The 17077-nt window shown below is 40.4% G+C and overlaps 1 protein-coding gene across 8 annotated transcripts in view; it reads right to left on the bottom strand.

Annotated features, from left to right (window-relative positions):
- LOC147138183 (3',5'-cyclic-AMP phosphodiesterase 4C-like) overlaps nt 1-17077 on the bottom strand; it is a 102265-nt gene that overhangs the window by 68621 nt on the left and 16567 nt on the right. For 7 of the 8 annotated variants that reach the window (XM_086046474.1, XM_086046472.1, XM_086046471.1 and 4 more), the window contains one exon: nt 11306-11508. In XM_086046474.1, the coding sequence (XP_085902600.1) occupies nt 11306-11508 (203 nt within the window). Of the gene's footprint in view, nt 1-4772; nt 5031-11305; nt 11509-17077 lie in introns of those variants that run through there. The other variant, XM_086046475.1, reaches the window with a different exon arrangement.

Genomic DNA, 17077 nt, shown 5'->3' with positions numbered 1-17077 from the left:
GGGCAACTTAAATTGATGGCAATACTCTAGCCTTCAATTTTTCAGCTGTAATTGCTTAGTGCATTTTAAAATGGAACCAAAACTATACACCATGCAGAGTTGCACTAATACAGTGAAATTATCTATAAATACAAAAAGAAATACTTGTAAATGTATACATATTTCACTCTTCTTGGGCACCGAGACCAGAGGAGTAAATTGGGGAAATGTACTGTGCTAAAGAAAACTAAAATATTTTAATTTTGTCATAAGTTAACCTTTATCCAAAAGGTTTTATTTTTCTTCACTAGTATGCATAATTTAAGAGTAGTAAATTGGTCTACACAATCAAAATGTGGTATGCACCTGGAACACAAAAAAAGGAAGAACGTTTTTTTTTTTTTACACTATAACATAGTATATTGCAACAAACTTAATTGTGGGTTTTATTGTTATGTGATGCCGATGAGTGTTGTTGAGTGCTGATATTTCCCAGTTCATGAACGCATCACTCCATTCGAGAGAGAGAGAGAGAGAGAGAGAAAGAGAGAGGTCATAAACACACAGTTTTGGTTGCTAATAAACACGAGTTCACTGACTAATGGCTCCTTAATCCATAGTAGATGCTACGATATGTTAGCGCACCAAATAAGACATTGTGTTGCAATGTTACATCAAACACACACAGCGTAACGTGTGTATGCTAACTGCAGCTAGCTTCTAGACACGACTGTGCCTACGTCAGAAATGAAATCAGGCATAAGACACAACTTTCTTTCTTCTTTAAATCATCGGGCATCACCGGCCTGCTGCCATAAAAGGCAGGTTAGCATCGTATTGAGTGTATTTGGTGAAATGCGCCGTAACTTTCGGACTCTGTTGCCAACCCGAATTAGCCCTTACACTGCTTTACCCACAATGCTTCTGTTTACATTACAGATGACCCGGTTTACCACTACTGCGCATGTGCACTGCAGACAAGCAAATAGCTAGCGGGAAAAGCGCTTTCGAGAGAAAAACAATGCGCCAAATAAATATATATATCATCGCTGTCCTGTGAAAAACACGTATCTCCAATTTTGGAAACTTTTTTAATTTTCACATTAATGCGATATCTGTAACCCGGAAACACCATTCATGTAAAAATAAGAAAAATGAAAAAAATGGAGAAAAGTGTTTTTCACATGACATCGACGATATCTAAAAATAGACAACACGTCGACTATTAAAATGAATTGTCGATGAATTTGATCTGTGACATCATCGTGATTAGACGACTAATCTTTGCAACCCTACTGGACACATTCAATGAAAAACTAGCTGCCATAGTTTTTCTTTGATTAGAATGTTTTTTAACATCGAGAGATTCCAAAATTGGAATTACGATTCAATTTCAATGAATTGCCCAGCCTTAATACATATGATGACTACTTGACTATGATCATGCCCTATATGATTTGAATGACCTGGTACACACTTGAGGTTGACACGGGAGTGGAAATTCACTCCCCATGCCACTCCCACAGAAAATTTCCGTACCATCCCATCTCGGCTCATTGCAAAAACAAAACAATCTTGTGCTGCCCCATCCCAGTGAAAACGACTACCATCCCGTCTTGCTCGGAATGACTCCCACTTAGTACCACTCCCATTTTGAAGATCATCTACATAGAAAAAAAATAAAAAATCAGTTTGTCGCCCGCTCTTCCTCATGGACCCTCCCACTCCCGTCTGCTCTCGTGAACTTTTATACTATACCGTCCCAATCCCATGATTGAAGTTGAAGTTGACTTCCATCCCGGGGGATTACCGAAAAAATGTAAACGATGAGACGACTTGGAACATGGTCTGGTTGTTAGTGCCAAATGGCTGATTTGGCTATTTGAGATACTGCGGAATTACTCTGGTTTTCTCACACAACATCTCAGCCTTATACAGAATGGTCTAACAAAGGGAAATCATCCACGGAGTGTCAGTTCTTTCGACAAAAGTGCCGCAGTAATGGCAGAAGTCAAAGAAGAATGGCCAGATGGTGTGAGCTGATAGGAAGGAAATAGTGACTCGGAACTCTTCTCTTTACAAAAGAGTTTTTACAGGAAATCTCTAAAGCAGACCAAAAAAAGACGCTGAGGTTGTTTCACTCTCATCAAAAAGTGCAACACTGTTTCATCTCAACTCCTCTGGAGTATGGTATAAGATTTTGACATGTTAAGCCGACATTCAACTACAATCAAGAGCTCATGAACATTTCTGGATTTACTCACAGAGGAAAAGTACCCCAACATAAGACAATGTGTTATCTACCTGACTGCATTATTGGGCTCCACTTACTTATGTGAGCCAGCCTTTTCTCACATGAAGATCATTACGTTACTTGGACTTAATTTTACTTAATCGCTCCGCCTTGATTGATGACCATTTGGAAGTCTCTATCCCTGCATTATGTACTGTGTGTGTGTTTCAATCAAAGTGATTATTAGGCTCTAAAATTCACAACCGAACTGAAAACTCTCCAAATGTAGCATAGACTAATTTTCAAGGGGATTTTCATCTGTGTAACTATGTTTACATGGACACATTTATTCGGATTAAATGCCTGATCGGAATAAAACTTCTTCATGTACACAGCCCATTTGGAATATTCTGAACTGATCAAGCCCATTCCAATCAATATTTTATTCCGAACGAGAAAGGTAGTTTATGTCGATTGTTAATCCAATCGGCGGATTATTATTCGCGTGAAAACACTTATTCCGACATTTCGGAAACAAACCGTCTTTACCGCGCATGTCTGTGACATCAGTATACGTATTTCTGTTATTCCCCGAAACTTGTAGAAGCAGAGTGAGCGAAAGACATGACGGGCGCAAGACTGAACTGGTACATTTGCAGCTCCATTAGGAAGTGTTAACTCAACGTAACAGCGCAAACGGGAAAGATAAGCGAAATAATGCTACCGTTTAAAAGTAGAAATGCAATGTTTTGTTGACACGGACGTCTTCTTCTACTACTATTACTACTTCCAGTGTATTTGGTCATTCTGCGCATGTGAAAATAATTTGTTACGATCGAAAGTGTGATGCATGAACGTGCAAGTCCTAATCGGATCAATATTTTTAGTGTCCATGAAAACAGTGCATCCGATCAGAATTTTAATCCGAACTCTGATCGGATGAAAGAAATTGTGTCCATTGAAACGTAGCCAGTATTTGAAAACGGTCGGATGTAATTCATATCAGATTGAACATTGACATTTCACAACTGGAAATGATTCATTGAAGATGAGTTGCCCAATTCTAAATGATAGCTTTGTTTAATTTCCTCCAAAGAAAAAAAAAACATAAGTCTTTTGAATTTAGTTTGATGATTATGAAAGGTATTCACAAGGTGATCTCTTAATATAATTTGCTCAGGTAATGTCAAACATCCAAAAATTGTGAATCATTAGTTGGCCTCACCTCTTCCCTCACTGACTATTACAAAACTGCAAAACACAACAACAGCAGCAGCAAGAGTAACTCAACCTTCATCTATTATGCATTTTACAAGGTTGACAAAACAAATTGACGCCAGAAATGTTCCCAAAAAACAATTCACATCTTCCTCAACAGACAGCATTGCAATGTTTACTAATTGGAGATCAAGAGATGCTCTGCCTCAAAACTTCCAATCAGTCGTAGGAAAATCATCCAACTTCAGTCTACTGAGCAAACCCAATTTAAGGCTAACTCATCATTTGAAGAGTCCCATTCTAGACACATTAAGATATTTCGATTGATAGATGGATAGATGGATAGATAGATAGATAGATAGATAGATAGATAGATAGATAGATAGATAGATAGATAGATAGATAGATAGATAGATAGATAGATAGATAGATAGATAGGGGTGTGGGTGTGGTATTCGATCGGTTCAACTCAGTGGGATTACGATTCGATTTGATTCGATGCTACGGCACAGTTCGAGAGGGTATGATGCATCGACTTTGTTGTTGTCGTTTTACATACATTTGAATGAACTTGTCAGTACTGTAAATGTGCTTTCCTAATTTCCTTCTAAGGTATATCCCTCCAATAAAAGTATTTCAATTTGGAACGATTCAGTTCGATTCGATGCAATCGCATCTTTTAAATCAAAAAACGATTTTCCGATTCAAATCGTTGAGGTTTTCTAATATGTTCATCTCTGAACACACATTTGTTTTTTCACATTTCTATCTATCGATTAGGGGTGCAACAAAAAATGATTTTCCGATTCAAATTGTTTTCTGTTACACCCCTAATAGATAGATAGAAATGTGATGTCAAATGTGTGTTCGAAGATGAACATATTGGAAAACCTCTAAATATTTAATGTCCAATAAAATAATTGGACAAAACCGGTCCCAATTTCAAGTTTCTATTGATTTGGGTTTTATTCTTACACACACGTACATTTTGGAGCCACTTAATTATGTACACTGGCACAATAGAGTATAATGAAAGCAGGTAGTAGTGATTCACAATGTCAGACAGGTTTTACTTTAACAGTAGTGTTTGTCTATTATTATGTAGTTTTCAGTAGTAGCATGAACCGCATTGAATCATACTGACAGCTACCTCTCACAATTTTTTTCCCCAAATTTCCATACAAAAGCAAAATACAACAGGCGCCGTCGTAAAGTCAATTGAAACCTCTCCGGCGGTGTAAATGCAAAACATGCAGCCAATCTCTGGTCTCTGGTAGCGCTAGTCTGTCACTTTGTGGGAAGTTGTGAATTTGGAGTCTAATTGCCAAGAGAAAGTGGTTACCGTTTTAGGGAGGAGGGCCAGGACAATCGGGGTTTCTTCAGTACGGGTCGGAGCTTCTCCAGGGTCCTGTTACGACACAGGTAGCGCTCGGTGTCCGAGTTGACTCTCTGTTTGATCCGTATGTTTGTCCTGGGCTGCCGCCACAAATGCTTGGGTGGTTTGGCACGTCCGGCTCCCTCTCTGCTCAGCGTCGCGCACTCCATGTTATATTGTATTCGGTCGCTAGTTTGCTCCTCTCCTTTTGAAAAGCGAATTTCTTGAGTAAACAGGAACGGTGGAAGAGGGATTGGGGGGGGGGGGAGACTCAATTTGAAGTGGACGTTAGAGGATTTGAGCGCGTGACATGGCGCGCCACACTGATGAAGAGACTGGCTGTGCACTACTCTGCTTTCTGTCTCCTCCTCTCCTCTCCTCTCCTCTCCTCTTCTCTCCTCTCCGCCGCGCGAGCTCTTTGCTTCCTGCCTCACTTGGCCTTTATGCCACTCTCCGCCTTCCTGGGTCCGAGCTGTTCGCCATCTGTCCATCAAGTGTTAATTTTAAAACTCGTTTCCTAAGCGTTTAATGCACATTTGGGAGAGAAGTGCCGCGGCAAGGATTGGCTTTATCTGTGGTTCGGTTTACATTCGAAAAACATAAAAATCTCCGCCAAACAAAAATGTTAGAAAGAGAACGAATACTAAAATAGTGATCTCATCTGAATTTACTCACAAATTGACTTACTCTGTGTGAAAAAATCTGGGAAATATGTTGAACTGAACACAAAGATGACACTCAGAAAGCAGTGTCAGTTTTGACAGCAAACTCATTTTGGTTGAGTCAGGCTTTTGAATACAATGTCAGTTTTTCATTTTCAATTTTTTCATCTACATTCATTGTTTGAGTTACAATCTAGTTTTACTAACCTAACATTATCGTTGACGAAAACTGCAGCAGATTTAGTTGCCTAAAATAAAGTGTACATTCGAGCCCAACGTACTCATAGTTTGGCAACCTCGGATTCGCATAGTTGCAGATTTTTTTTTTCAATTATTTTTAATATTTTTCAGGTAATGATTTTGTTTGCCGTTGACTTTAAGAATGGAATGTTCTTAAGACAGATTCTTTGCATTCGGATCAATCGCATGTATATTTATGGGGGACTTTAATATTCATGTGTGCTGTCCTGAAAAACCACTGGCAAAGGACTCCTTAAGACTCCTTGACTCTTTCAATTTGGTGCAGTGCGTGTCTGGCTCCACTCGCAAGCAAGGACACACTTTGGACCTTGTCCTTACTTTTGGTATATCGGTCTCAAATTTGAAAGTATTGGACAATGTGCTTTCTGATCATATGACTGTGCTCTTTGATGTAATGCTTTCCAGCGCTGTCTGAGCTAATGCTAGCAAGCGCAGGCGCCGGGTTTTTAACCCCCTCACTGCTAGTCGGGTCTCAGATGCCTTTGATCGGCTTTGTATTCCCTTTTCAAACACAGAGGAGCTCAGCACTTGGTTCCATTCATCCTGCCTTAACATCTTGGACTCTGTGGCTCCATTAAAAAATATGCGGCAAAAAATTAGACCGGAGCCATGGTTTTACTTGTGCGGCTAAGCAGGAATGCCGCAGAGCTGAACGCAGGTGGAAGAGACAGGCTGCAGGTCTCTTATCAAATCCTAAAGGACTGCTGGCGTCGTTACCAGAGAAAGGTGGAGGTGTCCAAGAGAGACCACTTGCCATGTCTGATTCGGGCAAATCGCCAAAACCCACATGCCCTATTTAAAACAATTGACTGTACTGAAGCCCCGTCAACCGATTTGCACGGACTCGTCCCCTGAAATGTGCGATAGATTCTAGCAGTTTTTCATTGACAAGGTTGCTACAGCTAGGGTTCTTGTTTCAAATGCGACATTTGACCCCCAACCTGGCCTTGCTCGAGGGGTGCTGTCAAATTTTAGACACATTTCCAAGCTGCCTTTTATTTCTAAAATTCTGGAAAAAGTGGTGCACTCACAGTTAAAATATTTCTTGGATGAACACAATGTCATGGAGGTTTTCCAGTCAGGCTTCAAGAAGATGGATAGCACAGCCCTGAGTCAGCCCTGTTACATGTCTTCAATGACATCCTCCTGCCAAATGACACTGGAGACCACGTACGTCTTGCTTTACTGGATTTGACTGCAGCATTCGATACGGTACACCACAGTATTCTTTTGACTCATTTGCAACACCAAGTGGGCATTAGTGCAAGCGCTCTACAGTAGTTTGGATCCTATTTGGCTGGCAGGACTTTATCTGTTAGCCAAGGTTCCTCGGAGTACCGCTCTGCCCCTCTATCTTATGGTGTTCCACAGGGTTCTATTTTGGGGCCCTTGCTGTTCTCTTTGTATTTGCTGCCCCTCGGTTCCATACTTCGAAAACATGGTATATCTGTATTTCCTTCCACTGCTATGCGGATGATGTCAAATCTATGTCCCGCTGAGCAAAAAAGACGCCTTCTCCTTTCAGACCACTTTTGTCCTGCCTAGAGGACATCAAAGATTGGATGTCACTAAATTTCCTAAATTTCAATGAAAAGAAAACAGAAGTTATGGTGTTCGGTCCCAGCTGCTCGTCTACATCCCACCCTGTTGTCCTGGGCAGCCTGGCACCATATCTAAAGCCAACAGTCTCAAACTTGGGTTTCAAAATGGACAGTGATCTTAAATTGGACCAGCAAATCAGCGCTGTTGTAAAGTCGAGCTTCTTTCACCTTAGACAGCTGGCTAAGGTAAAGCCCCTCCTTTCCCATCAGCACTTAGAAACAGTCATCCATGCCTTTGTTACATCTCAGCTAGATTACTGTAATGTACTTTATTTTGGAGTCGGCCAGTCCTCTCTCAAACATCTCCAGTCGGTCCAAAACGCTGCTGCTTGCCTCCTAACTGGAGCTCGGAAGATTGAGCACATAACACCAATTCTGGCCTCCCTTCACTGGCTCCCAGTGCATTTTAGGGTTCAAGTTAAGATTCTTCTATTGGTTTTTAAGTCATTAAATGGCCATACCTCTCTGAGCTCCTCCACTCCTACGCACCTTCCCGAGCCTCAGGTCTGCGGACCAGGCGCTGCTCGAGGTGCCGAGGAATTTACGGCTGTTTTTCCGGTGTCTATTGTATATAGTGTTTTGTGTTAAATTATTGATTTCACTTGTTGCATTATGGGTATTTTTGTTGGCCTATGTAAAGTGCTTTGTTACAGCTGTAGCTGTTGTGAAATGCGTTGTATAAATAAAATTGTATTGTATTGTATCGTATAAAAATCTGTTATCGGCTGTAAAGTCATAATTTTCTCATCGATCAATGACATGATTGATTGGATCTGCAAAGTAAAACCTCACAGCAAACGCAAAATCGTTCACTCCGGGGACGTTCTGTTGCCATCATGTGTGAGCCCCAAAGCTAATCAGTTTTTAGCCTTGTCGCTTGTCATGTGGGTGGAGAGCGTTTGCGCCGGCAGGCGCATGTTCTGCCTCCGCATCCTCGACCATCCAATCACAAAACAATAGCTAGCGTTCGTGTAGTTTTGTGACTGACGTGGTAACCAAGTCTTTAATTTGCATCAAAAAAATGAACTACCGGTAACTACAGTATATGTTATTTAACTTTAGCATCTCTTTCATAAAGACCGTAGGCTAATCACATCAAAATAAATTTCATAACTAGGCAGAGGTTCCGTGGCACTTTAGCCAATCCCAGATAAAACCAGCAAGCAGGCATGTTGTTTAAACTAGCACGGACATAGGTACATTGTTGACGCAAACATTTTTGCTAAAGGAGGATACGAGATATATGTGAATGTGAGTTGAGTGATTCTCGTGATGCTATTACACATTAAGTGAATGCAGTTCTCGTCGGGACTTGGGACTTTTACAAAACAGCCAGCTTCCAACACGAGAGGAGCAGGCTTGGAGAATGGGCGGTGAGAAAGTTAGCGTAGCTGCTTAGTATATTTACAGTCCTTGTTTACAGCGGTTGAACCAAGATAGCTTTAGCAAAACCTCCGGCCACATGATTGCCGATGTTTCATGCAGTTTTTATTTTTTATTTTTTTCATTTTTGTCAGAGGAGGAGCCCCTTCTCTTCTCTGTTGTGGCACGACGTAAATGAAACAGCACTCGAGGAAGCGAGCAACATTTCGTCTTTGTTCTGACTGTAGCATAAACAGCTAAAAATGGTTCCGAAAGTGAAACTACTTTGGAAAATGTTTGTCAGGGATGAGCAAAAAGCTCTGTGCTGTGCATTGTTGTCTCTGTGCAGCAGTAAGAGAGGCTACTGTATCATGCTGTTTATTAGACTGACAAAAAAAATTGAAAAAGTGCTCCCTGGTGATAGTGTGACAGAGGCAATCATAAAATGAGAATTGATTCAAAGGAGTGCGCCGAAAATTGCCCAGCAGAGCAAGTCATCTTTTAAATGACAGTGTGACATCAGACAAGTTTCCCTGGATCAGTTTGCTGCGCCAAAATCAACCGATGAGTCACTAAAGACCCACACAAAAGAAAAAAAAAGGGTACAAGCAATAATTCATTTTTATGAATAAAAACTGGACTTCTGAACTTCTGTCTGATATTCATCTATTGATCTGAAACTCAAATGTCTTCAGTAGACAACAAAAAAAAGGAATCGACCTTGCCCTTCCAATACTTTTAGAGGGGATTGTACGTCATTATTTGAGCTTATTAGTAAGGTATGACTGCATTAATAAGGACACTTGACTTGGGACTTGACTCACCATAGAAATTGACTTGACTTGTGAAAACCTGTGACTTGACTTGCGCAAGACAACGGACTTAGTTAAGACTTAAAGGCTAAGGCTTGAAACTTACATGTGTGACTTGATCCCTGTTGACCAGCATCAGAATTATGTGCAAAATTTAACAGATTCCACTGTAGGATACGTCATCTCAACTAGTCACTCACATTCTGACCACTAGGGCTTGGTTGACCAGCGGGCATCCCACTCGTAACAAAGATTAGAAATGCATGACTTTAGATGATCACAAGACAACTCGTAAATTCATTTCAGCTAAAAGACAAAAGCAAAAGTGACATGGTCAGTTGGTGATACACAATACCAGTCTCCGTAATTTAGAATTTGGTGATCGTCTCACACAGATGTGCAGGGCAGTCCTAGTCAACTTTACATCATCTTCCTGTGGAAGTCTGCTTGCAGTTCCTTATAAATTTTGCACGCTTAAACCGGCCAATGGACACCAGCAAATCAGTTTCAACCACTATGAGTGCGCCCTTCGCGCGCTGCTTTTAAAGGAAATGCGAGGAGGTGTTTGATTGGCGGTGAATCGAGTTGGTTGTGTTCACAATCACAAAGGCGCAAACCACCCTTTTTTAAATTCACCAGTTTATGCGCATCTGCAAAATTAACAACACCCAGTCTAACCAGCCTCCGTACAGATTTGCAACTTGTGCCAGTCATGAAAATAGAGCCCTTAGACTTCATCTTGAACAATCTCACCAAAATTATACAACGCAACTTTATTGATATTGCGCATTTCAACATCTGTTTCCTATTTTGCCAAATGCTAATTTAAGAAAATGTTATTTCGGAGCTTTGTATCAAACACCGATGATTACGTTATGTCCATAAGTACCGGTAACTCTCATTTTCAAAAACGTTGGTGACCTCAATTATCAATGGTTCAGTCTGGTGTCATGATGATGAGGAGGATATTTTCTTGGCATAGTACAGGATTCAGAGAGGTGCAATGATGAATCGATTAATCAACATCTAATTGATTATCAAATTAATCAATCGTTATTTTTAATAATTGATTAATCGCTTAGAGACCTTGTTACTTTAAATCAAAATTGTCTAAATCCTTATCATTTCAGCCTCTCAACTGCAAATATTCTCAGATTTCTGTAGTCCTCCATGAAAGCAGACTTATTATCCTCGTGTTCTTTCAAAATGACATTGCAACCATTTGGAAACATCTTATTTTACTTTGGAAAACAATAATCAACATTTTTGCAGTTTTTCTGCAAATGGATGGATGTTATGAACCAAGCCATACCTGAATCATAATCAATTTACATTTGTGCATTTTCTGCACTGTCAGTTTGAAACAATGTCCTGTTTTATAGATATAAAATTCAAACATCAATTATTCATCCGATTAATCTATTAATCAACAAAATTATCAACACATTAATCAATTCTCAAGATAATCGTTAGTTGAAGCCCTATTTTTAAAGTGGAAGTCAACCCAAACATATCCACTCGTTTTTAGCTATCTCTGGGGGCGGCCATTTTGTCACTTCTGTCGACTGAAAATGACATCACAACTGCTCAGGGCTCATGTAACGACCAATCACGTTTTTTCTGAAGCTGAGCCGTGTTTGGTCGTTAAATAAGCCCTGAAAAAAATATGTTTGGGTTGATTTCCACTTTAAGTGTTTTATGGCAACTTGTGACAACACGGGACGTGGATCCACCGACGTCGTGCGCATGTACAGTCATCAGCCGGATAGACACGTAACTGTAAATTACAAAAAGTAACTGACCGGTGCTCATCATGACTGGCCAATGCTCGACAGTAGAGAGCCTCTAGGCGATGAAGTGGTAACCCATGTGCAGCAGAAAAGCGGCGGGTGTCAGCATGATGATCCTGACATGAGTGTCTCCTCCGTAGTGGTGGAAGGAGTAACGGGCCTGAGTAGCGTCGCCTGACCACCTGGTGGACCACAGGAAGCGACTCCCTACGACCCTGTAGAGCAATAACAAGGAAGGAGGAAATGAGTGTGGATGGTTGTATGTAAAGACCATCAGAAAGGTTTATTGATGCTAAGCCATGAAAGATAGAGAGTCCAAGGTTTTTTTTTTTTTAAATAAATGGTGTATAGGAATCATGTAAAGAACAAACATGCGCATGTGCATGTGCATAAAAAAAGTCTGATTCATGACTCAATTTATGCCTGGAGCCCTTATATATCCCAGTGCATCTGGTTTTGTGTGCATGTGGATTAGCCTCTTATCCCACCCTCCACACATCTATATTCACCATTATGCTAAGTGGTGTACACCTCTCTCTGGCACTGTTTTGCACATAACAATATGGCTTCAAGGGTGATATCCATACAATCAACAAACTGCCCACTAACAAAATATAACAGTTTAGTCAAACAGCAGTGAGATTAAATTGCTGTTTGTCTACCCTATAATTGGACTCTTTGTCTCTTTAAAATGACCCTTCATGAAACCACATTCTCAACGTGTAAACAGGGGATCTGCCAGTGGTGGGTGAAGGTCAATAAAACTTCAGACCTGCTCACAGCTTTGAAATGACACTGCGATTTTATTACTTTCCTAACAGCAAGGGAGAGTGTATATATTACCAACAAAAACAACCACTTTAACTGATGAGCATTTGCCTCAAGATAATTTGGTCTTTTATCAGCCTAAAAAAATCAATACAGAGGACTTTTTGGACATGTACCAAGAATTTCCATAATATGTTGTTATAAATAAAACATCTTAGGAGGGCTCATTATCATTTTTGTTCCACTACATAATTAATGCTTACAGGGTGCATGATGGTGTTTTTACACAATAGTTTTTACACATATTAATCATAGCGCTATCAACAATACATGGATACTTATTAACAATTTATCGAGCAAAATCACACCAGAGGAAGTGATGCGGCCTTGTGCCTATGACCGAATCACAGCCATGATATACACAGCAATCACAACATCGAGTGTGATATGTTTTTTTACACAACAGTTTTACAAGCAAGCGTCATTTGTTAGTTAAAGGTAATTTATCTAAAGATATTCGGCTTCACCAACAAACACTAATGCAAATACTTCCATTAATAGTACAACTAGTGAAAAACCAAGTCTGTCAACACTCACTTTGTAAGCCTGTGTGATTCCGATGAAGTAGCAATTAGCATCTGGTACCTAGCAAGCTGTTGAATTAGCTAGCTAGCTACTTGTAACTCAAGGATTACTTAGCGGCGTATTCTCCTTGCTATTTTTGTAACTGACTCACAATTTTGCCATTTTCACACTTGCTTACAAGAAAAAAAAACACAGTGTACTGTTTGAACATTAACTTTGCAACTGACTGGTGCCCAGTGCAGGGTAGTCTGCCTTTCGCCGAAAGTCAGTTGGGGTAGGCTCCAGCACCCTGCAACCCTCAATGGCAGTCTTTTTCAAACTTTTTTGAGTCAAGGCACATTTATTTCCAATTGATATTGCTCAGTGTGAAACATGGGCCTGTTTGGATAAACATGCGTCACTAATTCACTTGTCTCTAAACAAAGACATATAGCTACCTGCTGCCGCTGCTGCCACCTGCTGGTATGGAAGAGTACCACAATGTTGTAAAGACATGATTACGTTGCCAGGTGCTAGACCGCACAAATTAGATAATTTGCCACGGCACACCTGACAATATCTCGCGGCACACTGGCACAGAGTTTGAAAAACACTGCTCTATGGGATAAGCTGTATTAAAAATAGATGGATGAACTTTCTACTGTGGCTATGTGTCGTGTTCTTCGCGTTTCATCCTCGCTCAAGAAAGATTAAATGAGCAGCGTGACGCATAGACTACAGAAATGGAAAATAAACACAATGGTGAAAAATGGCAAATTGGAGTTGGAGAGATGCTAGTGTGATTGCTGGCTAATGTCAAGGTGCCCTTGAGCAAGGCTTCGTCCCCGCCGCCCTAGCTCAAGTGATGCAGCACTGATGAAGACTCTTAATTGCAGAATTCTTAGCTCCGCGCTCCTCAAAACAAAGCAACTCATTAGTTGTCCTCACACCGCCACCTGAAGGAGCTTCTCAATTGTCTTCAACGTGAATCGAGGTGCAAGGATCAAACATGGTGATGTTTGAAAATGGCCATGTACCAGCTGGATGCGGGACTTCAAATTAAAGAGTTAAGCCATGTTTGTGTCATTCCTTGATTATTTTAGTTTGAATATACATATTACACACGCATTTGACTATTAATATATTTATGACGATAATGCATTTAATTCGACCACAAATGTTATTACTATAGGTGACATGAATGCATTAAGAATTGAGGATCTGTTCACTGATATTGTTGTCTGACCAGATTTTTTTATTGGCATGAGGGGCAGTTTTGACATGAAATGATGAATGAAGAACATCGAGTGTTCTCAGCTGCTGTTTTGTATGAGCTGTCTGAAATGGATTGACAAAGTAACAAAAGAAAAAGTGTTTGGAATTTAAATTTTGGCATTTGTTGTTTTTTAAGGTAGTGAGGCATGGGGTATTTGTCCCCACACTGAATTGCACAACATGAATGTCGAACACGTGAGCTAAAATAAATAAATAAATAAATCATAATAATAATAATAATAATAATTACCATATTAGTTTGTATGTATTGCAGAGGAGTTATTATCACTGAACAACCGCACTTCCACCTCTTTTTGTTGATGGCAGAGGTGAATGACAGCTTGAAGAGAGTAGCATTGTCTTCTTGACAAATGACAACATGGCAAATCCATTCTGTTTGTGTGAACGGTACAGCCAAGTACCCTATTTTCAAAGTGTCACGATGACACAGAGGCAGCAAAGCAAACTGACACCCCAAAAATCAATATGCTCTTTGGTGAGACCCTGCTCTTTAAAGCAATTATATAAGAAATTTTCTTGTCAACATTAATTCATTTGAAGGAACTAGGAAAAGTATACACATGGCGCATATTTGTTGAGCCTTCTTTGTTCGCCTTTTTAACGCCTTAGAAATGGGATGCCATTTTGAGACGGCCGCCATTTTGGAAGTATGAACTTTGAACGCAGAATAACGTACATTATCCAAAGGGCCTTCTACATGTTTGTTGTTTTTTTTTATTAGTTGAATGGCACGTTGTCTTCCAGCCAAGTAACAGCAGGAAGAAAGCAGCTGGTGGCGTTATCACCTGGCTGGTGTCCCGCCACGCGCCAAACTAGAGGTGTGAATGAGATGGAAGCAGTTAGGCCAGCGTGTAATCAGATGGGGCAGAAGATGCTCAGCAGGCCTCTGCATCAGAAAAAACAATAAGACGATTGCGCTCTTATTCGCCACACTTCTGTATTAATCAAGAGGCTGCTGCTGTGTCGATGCGGGTGGATGACTCATTCGCTTTACCCAAGTGACTTTATGTATTTCACGCAACGACTTCAAGCCCAGCCTCACTTTTTGCACTTAGATCATGAACTAAGAGGTGCAATCAATGAGTATGTTTGAAGAAGAATGGCTGTTCAATAAAAGTTGACCCAGGGGAACATGCTTTTAAAGTGGAAATCAACCCAAACACATTTTTTTCAAGAATATATTCCCATCAGGCCCACTAGTTGAAACACAGCATTCTGATTAATATTGAGTTGGTGGAGTATGAGTTAAGCAGCAAAATCCACCCTGTCTAGCCATCTCAGGGGGCGGCCATTTTGTCATTTCTGTCGACTGAAAATGAGATCACAACTACCCAGGGCTCAGGGAACGACCAATCACAGCTCGCCTGTTTTTTAAAGCTGAGCCGTGATTTGTCGTGACCTGAGCCCTGAGCAGTTGTGATGTCATTTTCAGTGAACAGAAGTGACAAAATGGCCGCCCCCAGAGATGGCTAAAAACGAGTGGATTAACTCTTATTCCACAAACGCAATATTTATCAGAATGCCTTGTTTCAACTAGTGGGCTTGCATAGAACATATTCTTGAAAAAAATACGTTTGGGTTGACTTCACTTTAAGCAGCAAAATCCACCCATTTTTGTCCATCTGAGGGGGCGGCCACTTGTCGACCTAAAATGTCATATCAAGCGACAGCAAATACAATCTTATCTTTCTTTCACTTTCTCAATTCACGATTATATTGCAAATGCAAATCATTGTTCAGTCCTAGTTTGGATACAACAGGGAAAGGAGATTCATGCCTGAGCCGAGGCACCATTTTAGCAACCCCACCGGGCCACCCCACGAATAGTTTACATATTATTCACAGCCATTGAAATACATGGGGAGAAAAATTATATATATTTTTTTAGACTCCAAAAATGGATGGATGGATGGATGGATGGATGGATGGATGGATAGATAGATAGATAGATAGATAGATAGATAGATAGATAGATAGATAGATAGATAGATAGATAGATAGATAGATAGATAGATAGATAGATAGATAGATATAGATGTATATGTATTTTTTTCTTTAAAGCGGGAGTCGACCCATACACATTTTTTTCAAGAATACGTTCCCAGCAGGCCCACTAGTTGAAACACGGCATTCTGATAAATATTGCGTTTGTGGAATAAGTGTTAACCCACTCGTTTTTAGCCATCTCTGCGCGCGGCCATTTTGTCTTCCTTCAACGACCAATCACGGCTCAGATTCAGAAAACAGGTCAGCCGTGATTGGTCCTTGTGAGCAGTTGTGATGTCATTTTCAGTCGACAGAAGACAAAATGGCCGCCTCCAGAGATGGCTAAAAACATGCATTTTGCTGCTTGCAGTGTATATCGCATTTCCTATCAATGTGCGTCTGTGTCTTCACAAGTGTCTTCAAATGACGAGTGGTTCTGCTTTATTTTAAGTTTAACACCGGTTAACTTCTGTAATAAAGGTTTAAAAATGAAGGTTTCATGATGGAATCAAATGTGTGCCATCAAATTGGATTGTGTTCAACTGAAGAGGTGCCACCGTATATGCTTTTCAATGGGCAGCGATGATAAAGTGCTTATTGTCGCATATAAGTGAGCCACGTAACATGTTCCGATCAATACAACTGAAGGTAAGAAGTCTGGGGGCTGCATCTTCACTGGAAAGAATCACGCTCTCTTATTTAATTCAAGCTGTTGTTTGAATGCGGCGCACACTCAAATGCAGTCACTTGTGTCACTGGAGAGATCTTTAGAATACGGCTCTCGACACCAGCCACCAATCAGCATAATTTGCTTTCACAAATTGCCTTTTATATGCCAGCCTTTTGTGCTCTCATTCGGTAAACAAATGAAGGTGCCACCGACTGTTTCCCGAACACATTTGGCATTCATAATCTGCCTGTTGTCTTTAACAGGGTTCACCAACTACATATCGGTAACTACAGCCAGCCTACCACTCAGAGTGCAGTTTGAATTTAGACATCTTGGATAAAAATGAAAAGAAGTTAGTGATAGATATGAAACAGAGGCAACACACTGCGTGTATGTTAAGTGTGCTAACAGGGCGATTTGAAAGCTCTCACACCTTCCCTTCAAAGTTGTCATGCTGTTAGCGTTATTGCTTAGCACATCTGAATAACAGTATAGAGTCA

This window comes from Filicampus tigris, chromosome 12 (genome assembly GCF_054856515.1).
Source record: "Filicampus tigris isolate MCC_2025a chromosome 12, RoL_Ftig_1.0, whole genome shotgun sequence".
Lineage (NCBI taxonomy): Eukaryota > Metazoa > Chordata > Actinopteri > Syngnathiformes > Syngnathidae > Filicampus > Filicampus tigris.
This window is presented reverse-complemented; position numbering and strand designations above follow the sequence as displayed.